At 33.5% G+C, this 12,323-nt stretch overlaps 1 protein-coding gene across 2 annotated transcripts; it reads right to left on the bottom strand.

Moving 5' to 3' along the window:
* Positions 1-1,510: 1,510 nt before the first annotated feature.
* On the bottom strand, positions 1,511-12,111 carry LOC125681491 (pre-mRNA-splicing factor CWC25 homolog). Of its 2 annotated transcripts, XR_008799875.1 has the most exons (9): positions 11,986-12,111; positions 7,416-7,537; positions 7,106-7,196; positions 6,779-6,848; positions 5,818-6,666; positions 5,402-5,619; positions 3,939-4,097; positions 1,787-2,000; positions 1,511-1,579 (listed from the first exon to the last, which is right to left on the bottom strand). XR_008799875.1 is itself a non-coding variant. In XM_048921624.2 (8 exons), the coding sequence occupies exons 1-8, from the start codon at positions 12,030-12,032 to the stop codon at positions 1,886-1,888; spliced, it is 1,671 nt and encodes a 556-aa protein (XP_048777581.2). In that variant the 5' UTR covers positions 12,033-12,111; the 3' UTR covers positions 1,511-1,885. The 2 variants fall into 2 exon arrangements, 1 of the variants encoding a protein (XP_048777581.2); XM_048921624.2 differs by having other exon boundaries at positions 1,511-2,000.
* Positions 12,112-12,323: the final 212 nt, after the last annotated feature.

Raw genomic sequence — 12,323 nt, 5'->3', positions numbered from 1 at the left:
CATGGTGAGCACTTGTCTCTGTAAATAAAGTTATGAAGTTGCACTAAGAATTGGTGTACATGTACAAACCTTTTTATACGCCCGTCTTTAGACGGGACGTATTATTGTACAGCGATGTCTGTACGTCCATCCGTTCGGGGTTTTCTCTTTATAATTTCATTTCCCTTTCACACATCATGCTGAAACTTGCTGTGTAGCTTCTTTGTGGGTCACTCTAGATCATACTGCAATTTTGATCTATTTCGACCATTTTTCCAGGAGTTTTGCCCCTTGGAAATAATTATTATATGGAGGGTACATAATTTGTCCGCCCTACTCCTCCCCCAGTTTTCAAATGAGAGCCTTCTTATTGTGTGGAGTGTTTGTATAGGTACTGAAGATGTATACGTGGGATGGATTGTGATTTTCTACAATTTTTGAGAAAATTACAGGTTGTTGAACTTAGTCTATTTGGAAATTAATATTCTATGGAGGGTACATAATTTGTCCGCTCAACTCCTCCCACAGTTTTCAAGTGAGGACCATCTTATTTTGTGGAGTGTTTGTATGGGTATTGAAGTTGTGCATCTGGGGAAGGATTTTGATTTTCTTCTTTTTGAAAAAAATTACAGGTTGTTGAACTTGGTCCATTTTGAGGAAATCTCGATTTTTAAGCTAAGACCCTTTGTTCATATGAAAGTTTATCACAGCCTCATGATGGCTGATACTACCTGAAGCAAAGTTATACAAATTATAGCACAAGAAAAACACCCTATGTAAGCATTTCACGGACGTATTATGTACCGTTTGCGGTACTCTTGTTACTTTATTTAGGCTGTTCCATCATAACATAGGGTACATGTACCAGGGGAAGGCAGTGTTTAAAAATATGTGGGTGGTTTACACTGGTGGGATATTGATTCTATGTTCGGTGGCTTTTGCATAAAGATTTAATTTATGGGTAGTTATTTTAACAAACCATGTACATGTACCAGGGTAATCTGTGAGAAAATAATCAGATCAAAGAACACATGATTGACAGAGGCAATCTTGGCATTCTGTAAATTATGCTTGAAAGGGAGTTGCATGTATTGAATACTGAAATAAAGTTGAAATCAAGATGAAAATGTATTTTGTGTTGTATGATAAGGGGAAAAAATTCTGATTTGGGAATATCTTAAATTCTACTTTTCGAATAAATCAATATGCTTCTATAGGTGCCTATAAAGCTTCATTATTTGCCTCTATAGGAGTGTACCAAAATCACTTCTATGGGTGGTCATCCTAATTTTCAAGTGCCTTCCCTCGTCCAATGTATATTTTACTGGAACAGCCCTTACAGAAACAAGTACCTGTGAATGAATAGACAAATTTTGTAACAAAAGCACACCATGTGACATGCATACCATTGTGAATATCAAAGATTAATTGTCAAATAGTCTTGTCCAGTACCTGATGATGAACAGGACTTTTACTATTCATCTGTAACTCAACAAAGTAGAGAATCAAAATTTTATAAAATCAACAAGTCAAATATTTCGGTGTTTTATTATAAATGAGTATAAATCCATACTAGGCATAGGCAAATTTTCTTTTCTGTATTGAATGAAACGAAGTCACTGAATTAAATTCCTGGATAGGAAAATCTTCAACATTGAATGAAACGAAGTCACTGAATTAAATTCCTGGATAGGAAAATCTTCAACATTGAATGAAACGAAGTCACTGAATTAAATTCCTGGATAGGAAAATCTTCAACATTGAATGAAACGAAGTCACTGAATTAAATTCCTGGATAGGAAAATCTTCAACATTGAATGAAACGAAGTCACTGAATTAAATTCCTGGATAGGAAAATCTTCGAAAATGAAGACAAAGAATTAGTTTGTCACACATGTATTACATGTCACTTTTTCAAAAAGCCCTTGTCCATTAACCCAGACCCTCTCTGTAGATTATATTTGTTCCTCTTCAGTCTGTCTGCAACAGAGCTCTGGTCTGCATGACTCGACATCAAAGGACTGAATGAAATAAAAGTTTGATATTTAGATACTATCTGCAGGAATCATTCAAAGCAATTTTAAAATTTTCCCATTGGTAACTCTAAATCTAATGCACGATTAAATACATGTACATGTAACTTTGATACAATTTTATTGCAATATCAGAAACTTTAGAGGAATCAGAAATACATGTCTTTGCCTATTTATTTCTATTGAGAGTCGGCTGTAAAGGACCCCCTTCTCCAAATAGATGCAATGTTTTCTGTCCAAACTGAACTTAAAGGGACATGAACACAATTTAAGCAGAATATTTTCGAATTTTCTTTTTCAAGTTTTACTGTACAATGCTGAAGCATTTCTAATTATAAACCAAAATTTGAATAGCAGTTGTTGAGTTGCAAGTGAGATACAGCACTCAAAACTCCTTGTTATGTAAACGAGGCTCGTGCCATGTTTTTGTTTACATACAGATTGCTTAATAGAAAATAGCATGTTTAAAACAAAATGAGATTTGTCCAACACTAGAAACTAATTAATTGTGTTCAGAATTAACTTGTGGTATGAAGAATCTACTTTAAGCGAAACTTTTACTAGTATATTTAATCTATGGCATAAGCCTTATTTAAATAACAAAGAATTGTGAGCTCAGTTTCTGCCAGGTACTTTGTCAACTCACATTCAAATTTTTGCGGCCATTAGAAATACCTTTTTGAAGCAATCTACACATTAAAGATGGAAAAATAAAATTTGAAAATTTTCATCTAAAATTGTGTCCATGTCCCTATATGGGTTCTCGTAAATTTGTTCAAATCTCTTTATGTTATAACATGAAATGTATATATTTACCTTGTGTAGTCCAGTTATAACATGTATGCATTTACTTTGTGTAGTACAGTTATAACATATATGTATTTATTTTGTGTAGTAGAGTTATAACATGTATGTATTTACTTTGTGTAGTACAGTTATAACATGTATATATTTATTTTGTGTAGTAGAGTTATAACATGTATGTATTTATTTTGTGTAGTACAGTTATAACATGTATATATTTACTTTGTGTAGTAGAGTTATAACATATATGTATTTACTTTGTGTAGTAGAGTTATAACATGTATGTATTTATTTTGTGTAGTAGAGTTATAACATGTATGTATTTACTTTGTGTAGTAGAGTTATAACATATATGTATTTACTTTGTGTAGTAGAGTTATAACATGTATGTATTTACTTTGTGTAGTAGAGTTATAACATATATGTATTTACTTTGTGTAGTAGAGTTATAACATATATGTATTTACTTTGTGTAGTAGAGTTATAACATGTATGTATTTACTTTGTGTAATCCAGTTATAACATATATGTATTTATTTTGTGTAGTACAGTTATAACATGTATGTATTTACTTTGTGTAGTAGAGTTATAACATATATGTATTTACTTTGTGTAGTAGAGTTATAACATGTATGTATTTACTTTGTGTAATCCAGTTATAACATATATGTATTTATTTTGTGTAGTACAGTTATAACATGTATGTATTTACTTTGTGTAGTAGAGTTATAACATATATGTATTTACTTTGTGTAGTAGAGTTATAACATGTATGTATTTACTTTGTGTAATCCAGTTATAACATATATGTATTTATTTTGTGTAGTACAGTTATAACATGTATGTATTTACTTTGTGTAGTAGAGTTATAACATATATGTATTTACTTTGTGTAGTAGAGTTATAACATGTATGTATTTACTTTGTGTAATCCAGTTATAACATATATGTATTTATTTTGTGTAGTACAGTTATAACATGTATGTATTTACTTTGTGTAGTAAAGTTATAACATGTATGTATTTATTTTGTGTAGTACAGTTATAACATGTATGTATTTATTTTGTGTAGTAGAGTTATAACATGTATGTATTTATTTTGTGTAGTAGAGTTATAACGTACTTGAGGAATTCCGGATTCTCCTTGCTCCTCAGAGCTTCCTCTTCCTTTTTGTCCTCCTCGATGTAGCGTTTAACATTGGATTTCCTCTGTTCCTCCCGCCACTGTGCATTATGCATCATTTCTTCCAATCTCTTTTTCTTTTCCTCTTCTGTAAGTTTCCTGTTAGAAAAAGTAATTGAGAATAAAAAACTCAATAGATGTAATTAAAAACAAACATTGACAAAAGCTGACATAACAGGAATGGAGATAAATATTTCCAAATTTGGCTCATCAGGAACTATACATCATACTGACCAATACTATTTTCTATTCTAATTAGATGTATGAGAGCAACATGAATGCCCCTGCCCATGGGCCATGACTCTGCCAAAAGTTATCCAACTGGACTCATAAAGTCCCATATACGCACTTGACCTACATATTCCTATGATGTACATATGTCTATATTCCTAATTTCAGAATCTCCATGTACGACTGACATGAGTGGAAATTGAATTGTCCAAAAAAAAAAAAATTCAAATGCAGTCTATTTGGTTCAACTGTTCAAAAAATTATTTGACTTGTACCAAATACAATCTTGACATAATATCTCAAATTTAAATTCAAAATGTCCATTTATGATTCAGATAATGAACAGAAACTGTGAGTTGTTCAAACTCTGCCAAAACTTTCTCGACCTGACCCATATACACACTCGACCTGACCCATATACACACTCGACCTGACCCATATACACACTTGACCTGCATATTCTCGTGATGTATCTATTTCCTGAATTTCAATTTAAAATGTCAATTGTATGACTGAGATGATGAGTGGTAACTATGAATTGTTTGAAATTTTTGAAGTCCAAGGGGCACAACTCTGCCAAAAATTATTCATCCAGAACCAAAGGAAAGCTTGACCAAGAAATTCTCATGATGTATCTTTATCCCAAAAGTTAGTTAAATATATGCATATGTAGCAGAGATAATACAGAGAAAACTGAATCATGACAGAAGGAGAAAGGACTGAAAAATAGAGAAGGGTAACACTGTAGTATATGCCCCAGCCATTTCAAGGCGGGGACACTGAAATATCATAGATGTAGTTTTTCTGTACATTGAGAAAATGTAAATATTCATATACATTGTATGTATAAAATTTTATATTCATGTACATGTATTCATATTTCACATTATGGCATTAGTCTGAGACATTTTGATCACCCCTAACAAACTTAAAATATAAGTTTGCATAGTATACATACATTGTACATGTATAGTACTTGATGTATATCTTTTTTTAACTCGAAATACTTAAATCTATTTCTGTAACACATAGTTTTACAGTCTTAACAGTTTTCTGTGAAAGAATGTTCATTTCATTAACATTTTTTATAACATGTGCATATACTAAATTCATACCCCCCCCCCCCCCCCCCCCCCCCCCCCCAAAGGAGAGTAAATAACAAAAGATGCTACCTTCTCACTGGAGATCTACTCTTGTCTCGCTGTGGTCTGACTCCTGACCTTTGTCTTGGAGATCTAGATCTCCTTGGAGACCTTGACCTTCTGTTTGATTTTGAATATTTGTCATCTCTTCTTTGATCTGGTGACCTTGATTTTTCCCTGTGCCTCCCTGCATGCTTGGGAGATGTGGAAGCTGCTTTCATTTGAGAGGGCTCAGAGTTTTTCAATTTCTGTATATAGAGAGAAAATCAGCAATTAATTTAATTTCTCTACTGTATTAGCATATTACGCATTTATTAGTAAGCCGAGAACAAACTCATGAAATAAAATATAACGTAAAAGATATTTGGAAGGAAAACTCTACCTTTACTTACATGTATAAGTAATGTCCTTAATTTCTATTAGAAAAACGCACAAGATGAACTTACGATGAGGCCGTACTGCTTGACAGGCTTCCTGTCTGACTGACTGCTGCTGTCTGAATCTGTACTACTTGACGTCTCTGACACATCATTACCAGTGTGCTGTGTGTTCCTCTCTGTACGTGATGTCTCCCTGCTGTCTGATGAACTGCGCCGGCTTTGCCTGTGCAAAGGTTTTCTATTACTCCTCTCTCTTCTTTCCTCTTCAGAATCTGATTCACTATCAGATGAATCATGTCTGTTTGAAGCAATAGTCCTGTTTGAATCTCTTTTGTGTCTGCTTCTGACTTCCTTTGACTCACTATCAGATGAATGACGCCTTTCTCTTTGGACTCCTCTATACGTTGCTGTTTGCCTCTGATCAGAGTTCCTGCTTTTGTTGACATTCTGCCTTCTGTCACGACTTCGCTCCCTTTCATATTTCTCGGAGTTATGCCGAGATCCATGTGAGGAATTTCTCCTATCATTTCTATAGCGATCAGATGAGTCCCTATACTTACTAGCTTGTGAGTGATCAGATATGTTTCTAGAATGATGGTCGTTTGAATTCTCCCTGTATTGTTCATCAGAGTCTTCACTTCGTCTATCTGGATCCCTTTTCCGGGCCCTGGATTTGGACGTGTTGTGGTGATGCGAGTCCTCTCTGTATTTTGATTCTCTGTGATGCTTTGAAGACTTCTCTTGGTCATGGTCTCTCTCACGTTTTCTTCTCCCCGATTCTCTACCTTCATTTTCTGTCTTTCCTTGTTTTTTATTCAAAATGTTTAGATATTTTTTCATCAGATCATCATCAGAATCATCAGAGTTGCCATGTTTTTTATGCTTCTTTTTAGCTTTCTTTTTTTGTTTCTCCAACTGGAATAGGAAAAAAATCTATGTTTCAGCAAGGTTAAAAGATCAGTGGTGAATTATCTAAGTGAAATATGTGAATTGTGGATATCAATCAATATCATAATAAGCTTCTTACATTCTTTTGTAACTGCTTCATTCTCACGGGATTTTCAAGCAGTTTCTTTCGGACATCTTCCTCCCTCTTTCTAGATAATTGTGAGAATATTAACTTGTTACAAACCCGCCGTGTGATTTTGAAATAAATCCAACCCAAATTGTGGTTGTCACTGCTGGTCTTTTTATAACAACACTAAACAGATATTATGATTGAACATACATATAAATGATACAGGTATTTCATCTTCAATCAATTTTTTTTTATCATTGATTGATGGCTACACTGATGCTTTTCATAATCTTATAGATATAATTGTTAAACATACCAAGTAAAAATCAATTTTACCTTATGGCAAACAATGGATCCTCTCGTGCTTTGTTTTGCATATCAAGTTCGATGTTGGCTTTGATTCTCTCATTGAACAGAGCAATGTCATCTAGAAGAAAACCACACTTCATAAAACATCAATCTCCAGTTACATGTATACTATTAAAAAAAATTTAGAATTATGATTTTTTGAATCTTGTTATATGCAGGGTTTGTTATTTATATGTATATTGTATATGCATGCCAGATGAATTCATTTTCAAAGTGACAATTTATGTTCATTCACAAACATAATGAACGAGTAACAATAGAGCAGTCCATTGATTACCATCTTTAACAGTTTCAACAGCTTCCTCAATGTGCTTGTCCACTCGTTTCCCCAGGAGATAGTCATCACTCTCTGGCTTGCTTTGTTTGTACATCCAGTCCATTGCTCCATCTTTTCCTTCTCTTCAAATACAAAACTCTTCTGGTCAAAGTCAATGTAATCAAATTTAAATGAAAATATACATTTTAAACATTTAAAAATAAAATCAGTGAAATTTTCTCGGAGAGTTCGCCCAATCCTTTTGTGCCACTCCTTCCTCATCTTAGACCTACATCTCTGCAGTTACTCCCCTTACACCAGAACTTGGGACACATCTGTCAATACAGTCCCAAGCTTCATGTAAATTATATACTAAACAAACAGTGCATGGTCACACTTCATCAAAATGTAAGATTGGGGAATGGGTTGTGCATGTTACATAAATAAAGATAGATGCACACAAACTCAAACACAGTCAGGTCACAATTACAGTGTTTGAAATGCACATATTATAATGATAAAGAATGGGTCTTATCACTGGTCCAGTGACATGTGGCTGACATTTATAATGTAAGTTAATCAACACAAAATTTGATTTTTGAAAATTTAAATGAAAACTGAAGCAAACAGATTTCAAAAGAAAGATTACATAAGAGATACTAATTTGATATAATTAACATGTTCAGTTCATATTACTTTTCCCGCAAATTTTGAAAAATGTTATTTTTACTTTTCCTGCAAAAAGTGTTGCCGCAAAAAATAGACATGTAAGATGTTCTGGCACCAAATTTAAAAGTTTAGAACTTTTTATGTAGCGCTATTGTTTAGAATTAAGAATAAATGCTAGTATTTTATGCTGTGCTACAAGGTGCTATGTGATACCAGTACTTTATAAGTGTCACTTTATCAATATGTGATATTTTATTAAACATGTTGTGTCATGTCATTTATGTTGTATTGTCAGAATTTTAAAATAGATATGCCATAGAAATGCAATGTTTTTACATGTAATCCAGGTAATATTGAGCTTGAGTTTTTAAATTTCAAACACAAATCAATCTTAAAAGCTCTCATTATTTAAAAATTAGCTGTGAATTTTAACAGTAGAACAGTTTGTTGTATGCAAAAAGCAATTTGGATCTTCTCTCTCACATACTTTGTAAAATACAGATCTGTTAAAATAACAAATTTCTAGTTTTTCAGATTAGATAGAATGTTCTTTCAAATGTTAGCCAATGCCCTATGAACCTGGTTCAATGATAGAATTTGTCTTGTGTTTGAAATGTTTTAACTAATTATAGCATATGTATCTTTCTATATTGTAACTATAAAATGGGATAATCGCTAATAAAGCTTCAATTTCTGGTAATGTCCACACATTTTTTAAAATAAAAAATAAAATGTCTTACGGCGTGATTGATGTAAGCAGTGTATTGTGACGTCATTTTTAGCATCAGTGTTTAGCAAATACACAAACATAGGAGACATGACACCAGTCAATGATATTAAGATTTGCAAACCACAAGCCATTCGGGCAACCATTTTCAGGAAATCCACATGCCCGAACCCAATTTCACTTGCCGGGGAAAAAAAATGTAATTATACGCTTGCGAAATCTGAATAATTTTCAAGACCAATCCGGAACAGACCGAGTGAAGATGTGTAATTAATGGGACGAATGACTTTGGGCGAATTTGTTGCTCATAAACTGGTTAAGGTTTTGGTTTATGAGTTTGAAACTAGTTTTCAAACCAGTTTTGGTTTCAATTTGGTTTACAGCGAAGAAACAAATGAACAGTTTAAATCACAAATATGGCGTCTAGAAGACACAAACTAGCATGTGCATCTTTAATCCTTCATAATACATTATTAGAAAGCAATGATACGGAAGATCCTGAAGTTGGGCTATCTCAAATCCAAACATCAATGTGCTTTGCTCTGATGAGCCTGGTCCCCCCAACATCGGATCAGTCCCTAGTAGGGCTGGGGCAATTCAGGGTTAGCTCGATTCGGTTTCAATTCAGAACAGCACGGTTCGGTTATTTTTGATTTGGTTCATGTTAGGTCCAATTTATCTACTGACAGCCATCTTCACAAGTCAAGGGTTATTGATTCGTTAACTCGCATTAACCCTTGACATCAGTCGCTATATAAAAGTTGGGCTCATTAGACCATTACACAATCCACTATAAATAAAACATCCAATGAAATCAAAGATCTTGTTATGGTGTATATGGATACAAATGACGCGATCTCATACTGCTGTACTGATAAACATGCACAATTGTAATATTTACATCACTAATTACGTTTATTGATAGTAGATCAAGTTTGGAAACCTTTTTGCTTAAGACAATATTGCTTATACGATTGAAATAACCATAACTGTAGGTATTAATACACGTGTTTTTATTTGAATCTCTCACTTCGCGCTGTTATAAATAGAACCGCATCCTCTTTGGTTCCCACTCTTTTGTGGAAAGAATCAGAACGAGCCCAACTTTTTGATAGTCACTGATGTCAAGGGTTAGTGAGAAGTAATGAATCAATAACCCTTAACCTGTGAAGATGACTGACAGCACAAAAATTGACAATTTTAATGAGTAGCATATTTGATTTTATTTTATTCAAGTTATATAACTTTATGTTGTCATTTGTAAACATCATATCTATTTATAATGACATTTTATAACTTTGATAGAAAAAAGAAAACATTGAAAGTTTATTCAAATTTGTTACATTAATGTGCTGCATAAGTTTTGGATTATTAAACAAATCTATAGTGAATCTAAAATGTATATGATATTGTTTTCATTGATATGTAAAAATTCAACAATTCTATCAATTGAGAGTCTTTTAAAATCTTTCCTTTATTGATTTACTTCTCTCTTCAACTGTCCAATCTTTGTCATTACGTACGGTGTTGATTTCACTCCACCACTGACAGAAATGCTAAATGACATGTAAAGATAAACTGCAATGATCTTACAGACCATATTCTGTTGGTATCTGAGTGGTGAAAATGCTAACTTTCAACACAGTAATGATTTAAATCTCTGTTGCATAAAAAACCACATGTTCTGCACATCAATCACTTGGACGCCATATTTGTTGTTTTGGTGTATGTAAAATCTAAACCGAACCGAAATCCGGAATTTGTAATCGATGCATCGAATCGAATGGTATGAATCGTGGTGCACCGAAATTTTCGGTGCACCGCACAGCCCTAGTCCCTAGATTTCCTTTTTATGTTGAGGAGGTAATTCCCCAGTATACCGAGCATCATTTCAGACAAAGATTTTGAATGAGTCAAGACACTTTTGCATCCCTCAATTGTCAATGTTTGAAGAATTTATAGACAAAACAATAAGATCAATGGAAAAAGAATTATTCATTTTCATACGCTACCTAACAACTCAAATGACAATACAAGCCATGCATTGCTGACCAATTTGGAGTGTGTGAATGTACAGTATTTGGTATCGTGAAACGTCTTGCTAATATTGTTTGTTGAGAATTTCTAAAGCAATACATAAAATGGCCAGTTGGTGAAAAAGTTTTCAACATCGCCATGCTGGATTGATTTCCCACCTCTCTCGTAAACCGAATAAACTGCCCCCAGAGGCGGTTTAGTTGGTTTAACAAACTGGTTTAAGTTTTGGTAAAAACAAATAAAAAACCAGTTCTGGTTTTAAACTAGTTCAAAACCAGTTCGAAAAACAAATGAATAGTTTACTAAACTGATACGAAACTAAAACTAGTTTAAGTGCAACAAATTCGCCCTTAGTTTGGGGCGAGTTATTCTATAACTTGAGCATGCGCGTAATGTTTATTTACTTCTGATTGTCAAATTAAAACTCCAACGGGTAATTTTGTTTTACAAGCCAGTCGGACTTGTTGCCAAGCGGATTTTACAAGTCCGACGGGAAAATCACTGGCCGCGGGCATTCAGACTACCGCTAATTTCGCAGACTGTGGCACAAATCGCGTTAATCGAGGATTGATTATACATGATTAAGAAAATAAATTTACATGCTTTTACGGATGTTATGTAACATCTCAGAACGATGTGAACTAGGGAAGACGAGATTCAAAATGAAGAAATACATGTCCACACGCTAGTATTCGAATCGATGACATTGGGACCAGTATTTTCAAGTTCCATATGTATGGTTTAATTTTTCATTAGTTTTCTATATTTTCCTTTTAAACATGTATATATGTGTTACCTATAGGGAGAGCTTCGCCCTCTATCAAATTCATCCAGTTTGAATGATGAATCAGCAGATAATAGAGGGCGAAGCCCTCTCACGGCCCGAAGGGCCGTGAGAGCGGAGCTCTCCCTATAGGTAACACGTATTTACATGTTTAAAAGGAAAATAATGAAAAAGTAAACCATACCTACGGAACTTGAAAAGTTTGGTACCAACTGGTCAAAGACCTTCATGTTTTAACGATCGGTCGTATGAATAACGCACATCATTACTGGAAAAAAATTATTAGCGATTTGGTTTGAATGAATCAAGTCGAAGTAACTAGTAATGTTTCGTGTAGATCTAGGTACAAAACATTTTTTAAAAAGTAATCTTACATTTTCTCTTTCATTAACTGCTTCATTTTTTTTCTTTCGTCATCCATGATGTGTATAATTTTTAGATATAAAATCTGTAGGAATGTATCTTTGGAGTTCAATTTCAAACAGGAAATTTAATGTTTCATACAAAGTTAAAACCGGAATGGAAACTTTCCCGGAAAGATGAGATATTTTATCTCCATTACCGGAGGCCTATTTCCATTGAAAAATCACATGATAATTTAACTGATATTCCACTGAATCCCGTTTAGTTCCCATTAACCACCCCACATTTCTATTTTGTAAGACTATTATTCATATCAAGAAATCACACTCCTTATATAACCATTATATTG

The sequence above is a fragment of the Ostrea edulis genome, chromosome 2 (genome assembly GCF_947568905.1).
Source record: "Ostrea edulis chromosome 2, xbOstEdul1.1, whole genome shotgun sequence".
NCBI classification, from domain to species: Eukaryota; Metazoa; Mollusca; class Bivalvia; order Ostreida; family Ostreidae; genus Ostrea; species Ostrea edulis.
The sequence above is the reverse complement of the archived record's forward strand: the minus strand, read 5'-3'. Positions and strand labels throughout refer to the sequence as shown.

Bases quoted from the DNA above. Each gene is read 5' to 3' on its own strand.
- LOC125681491 (XM_048921624.2), bottom strand. From the start codon at position 12,032: ATGGATGACGAAAGAAAAAAAATGAAGCAGTTAATGAAAGAGAAAAT. The intron at 7,197-7,415 runs GTAATCAATGGA...GTTTTCTTCTAG, and splicing joins TGTTGAAACTGTTAAAGATG to ATGACATTGCTCTGTTCAAT. The intron at 4,098-5,401 runs GTAGCATCTTTT...TTTTTCTAACAG, and splicing joins AGTAGATCTCCAGTGAGAAG to GAAACTTACAGAAGAGGAAA.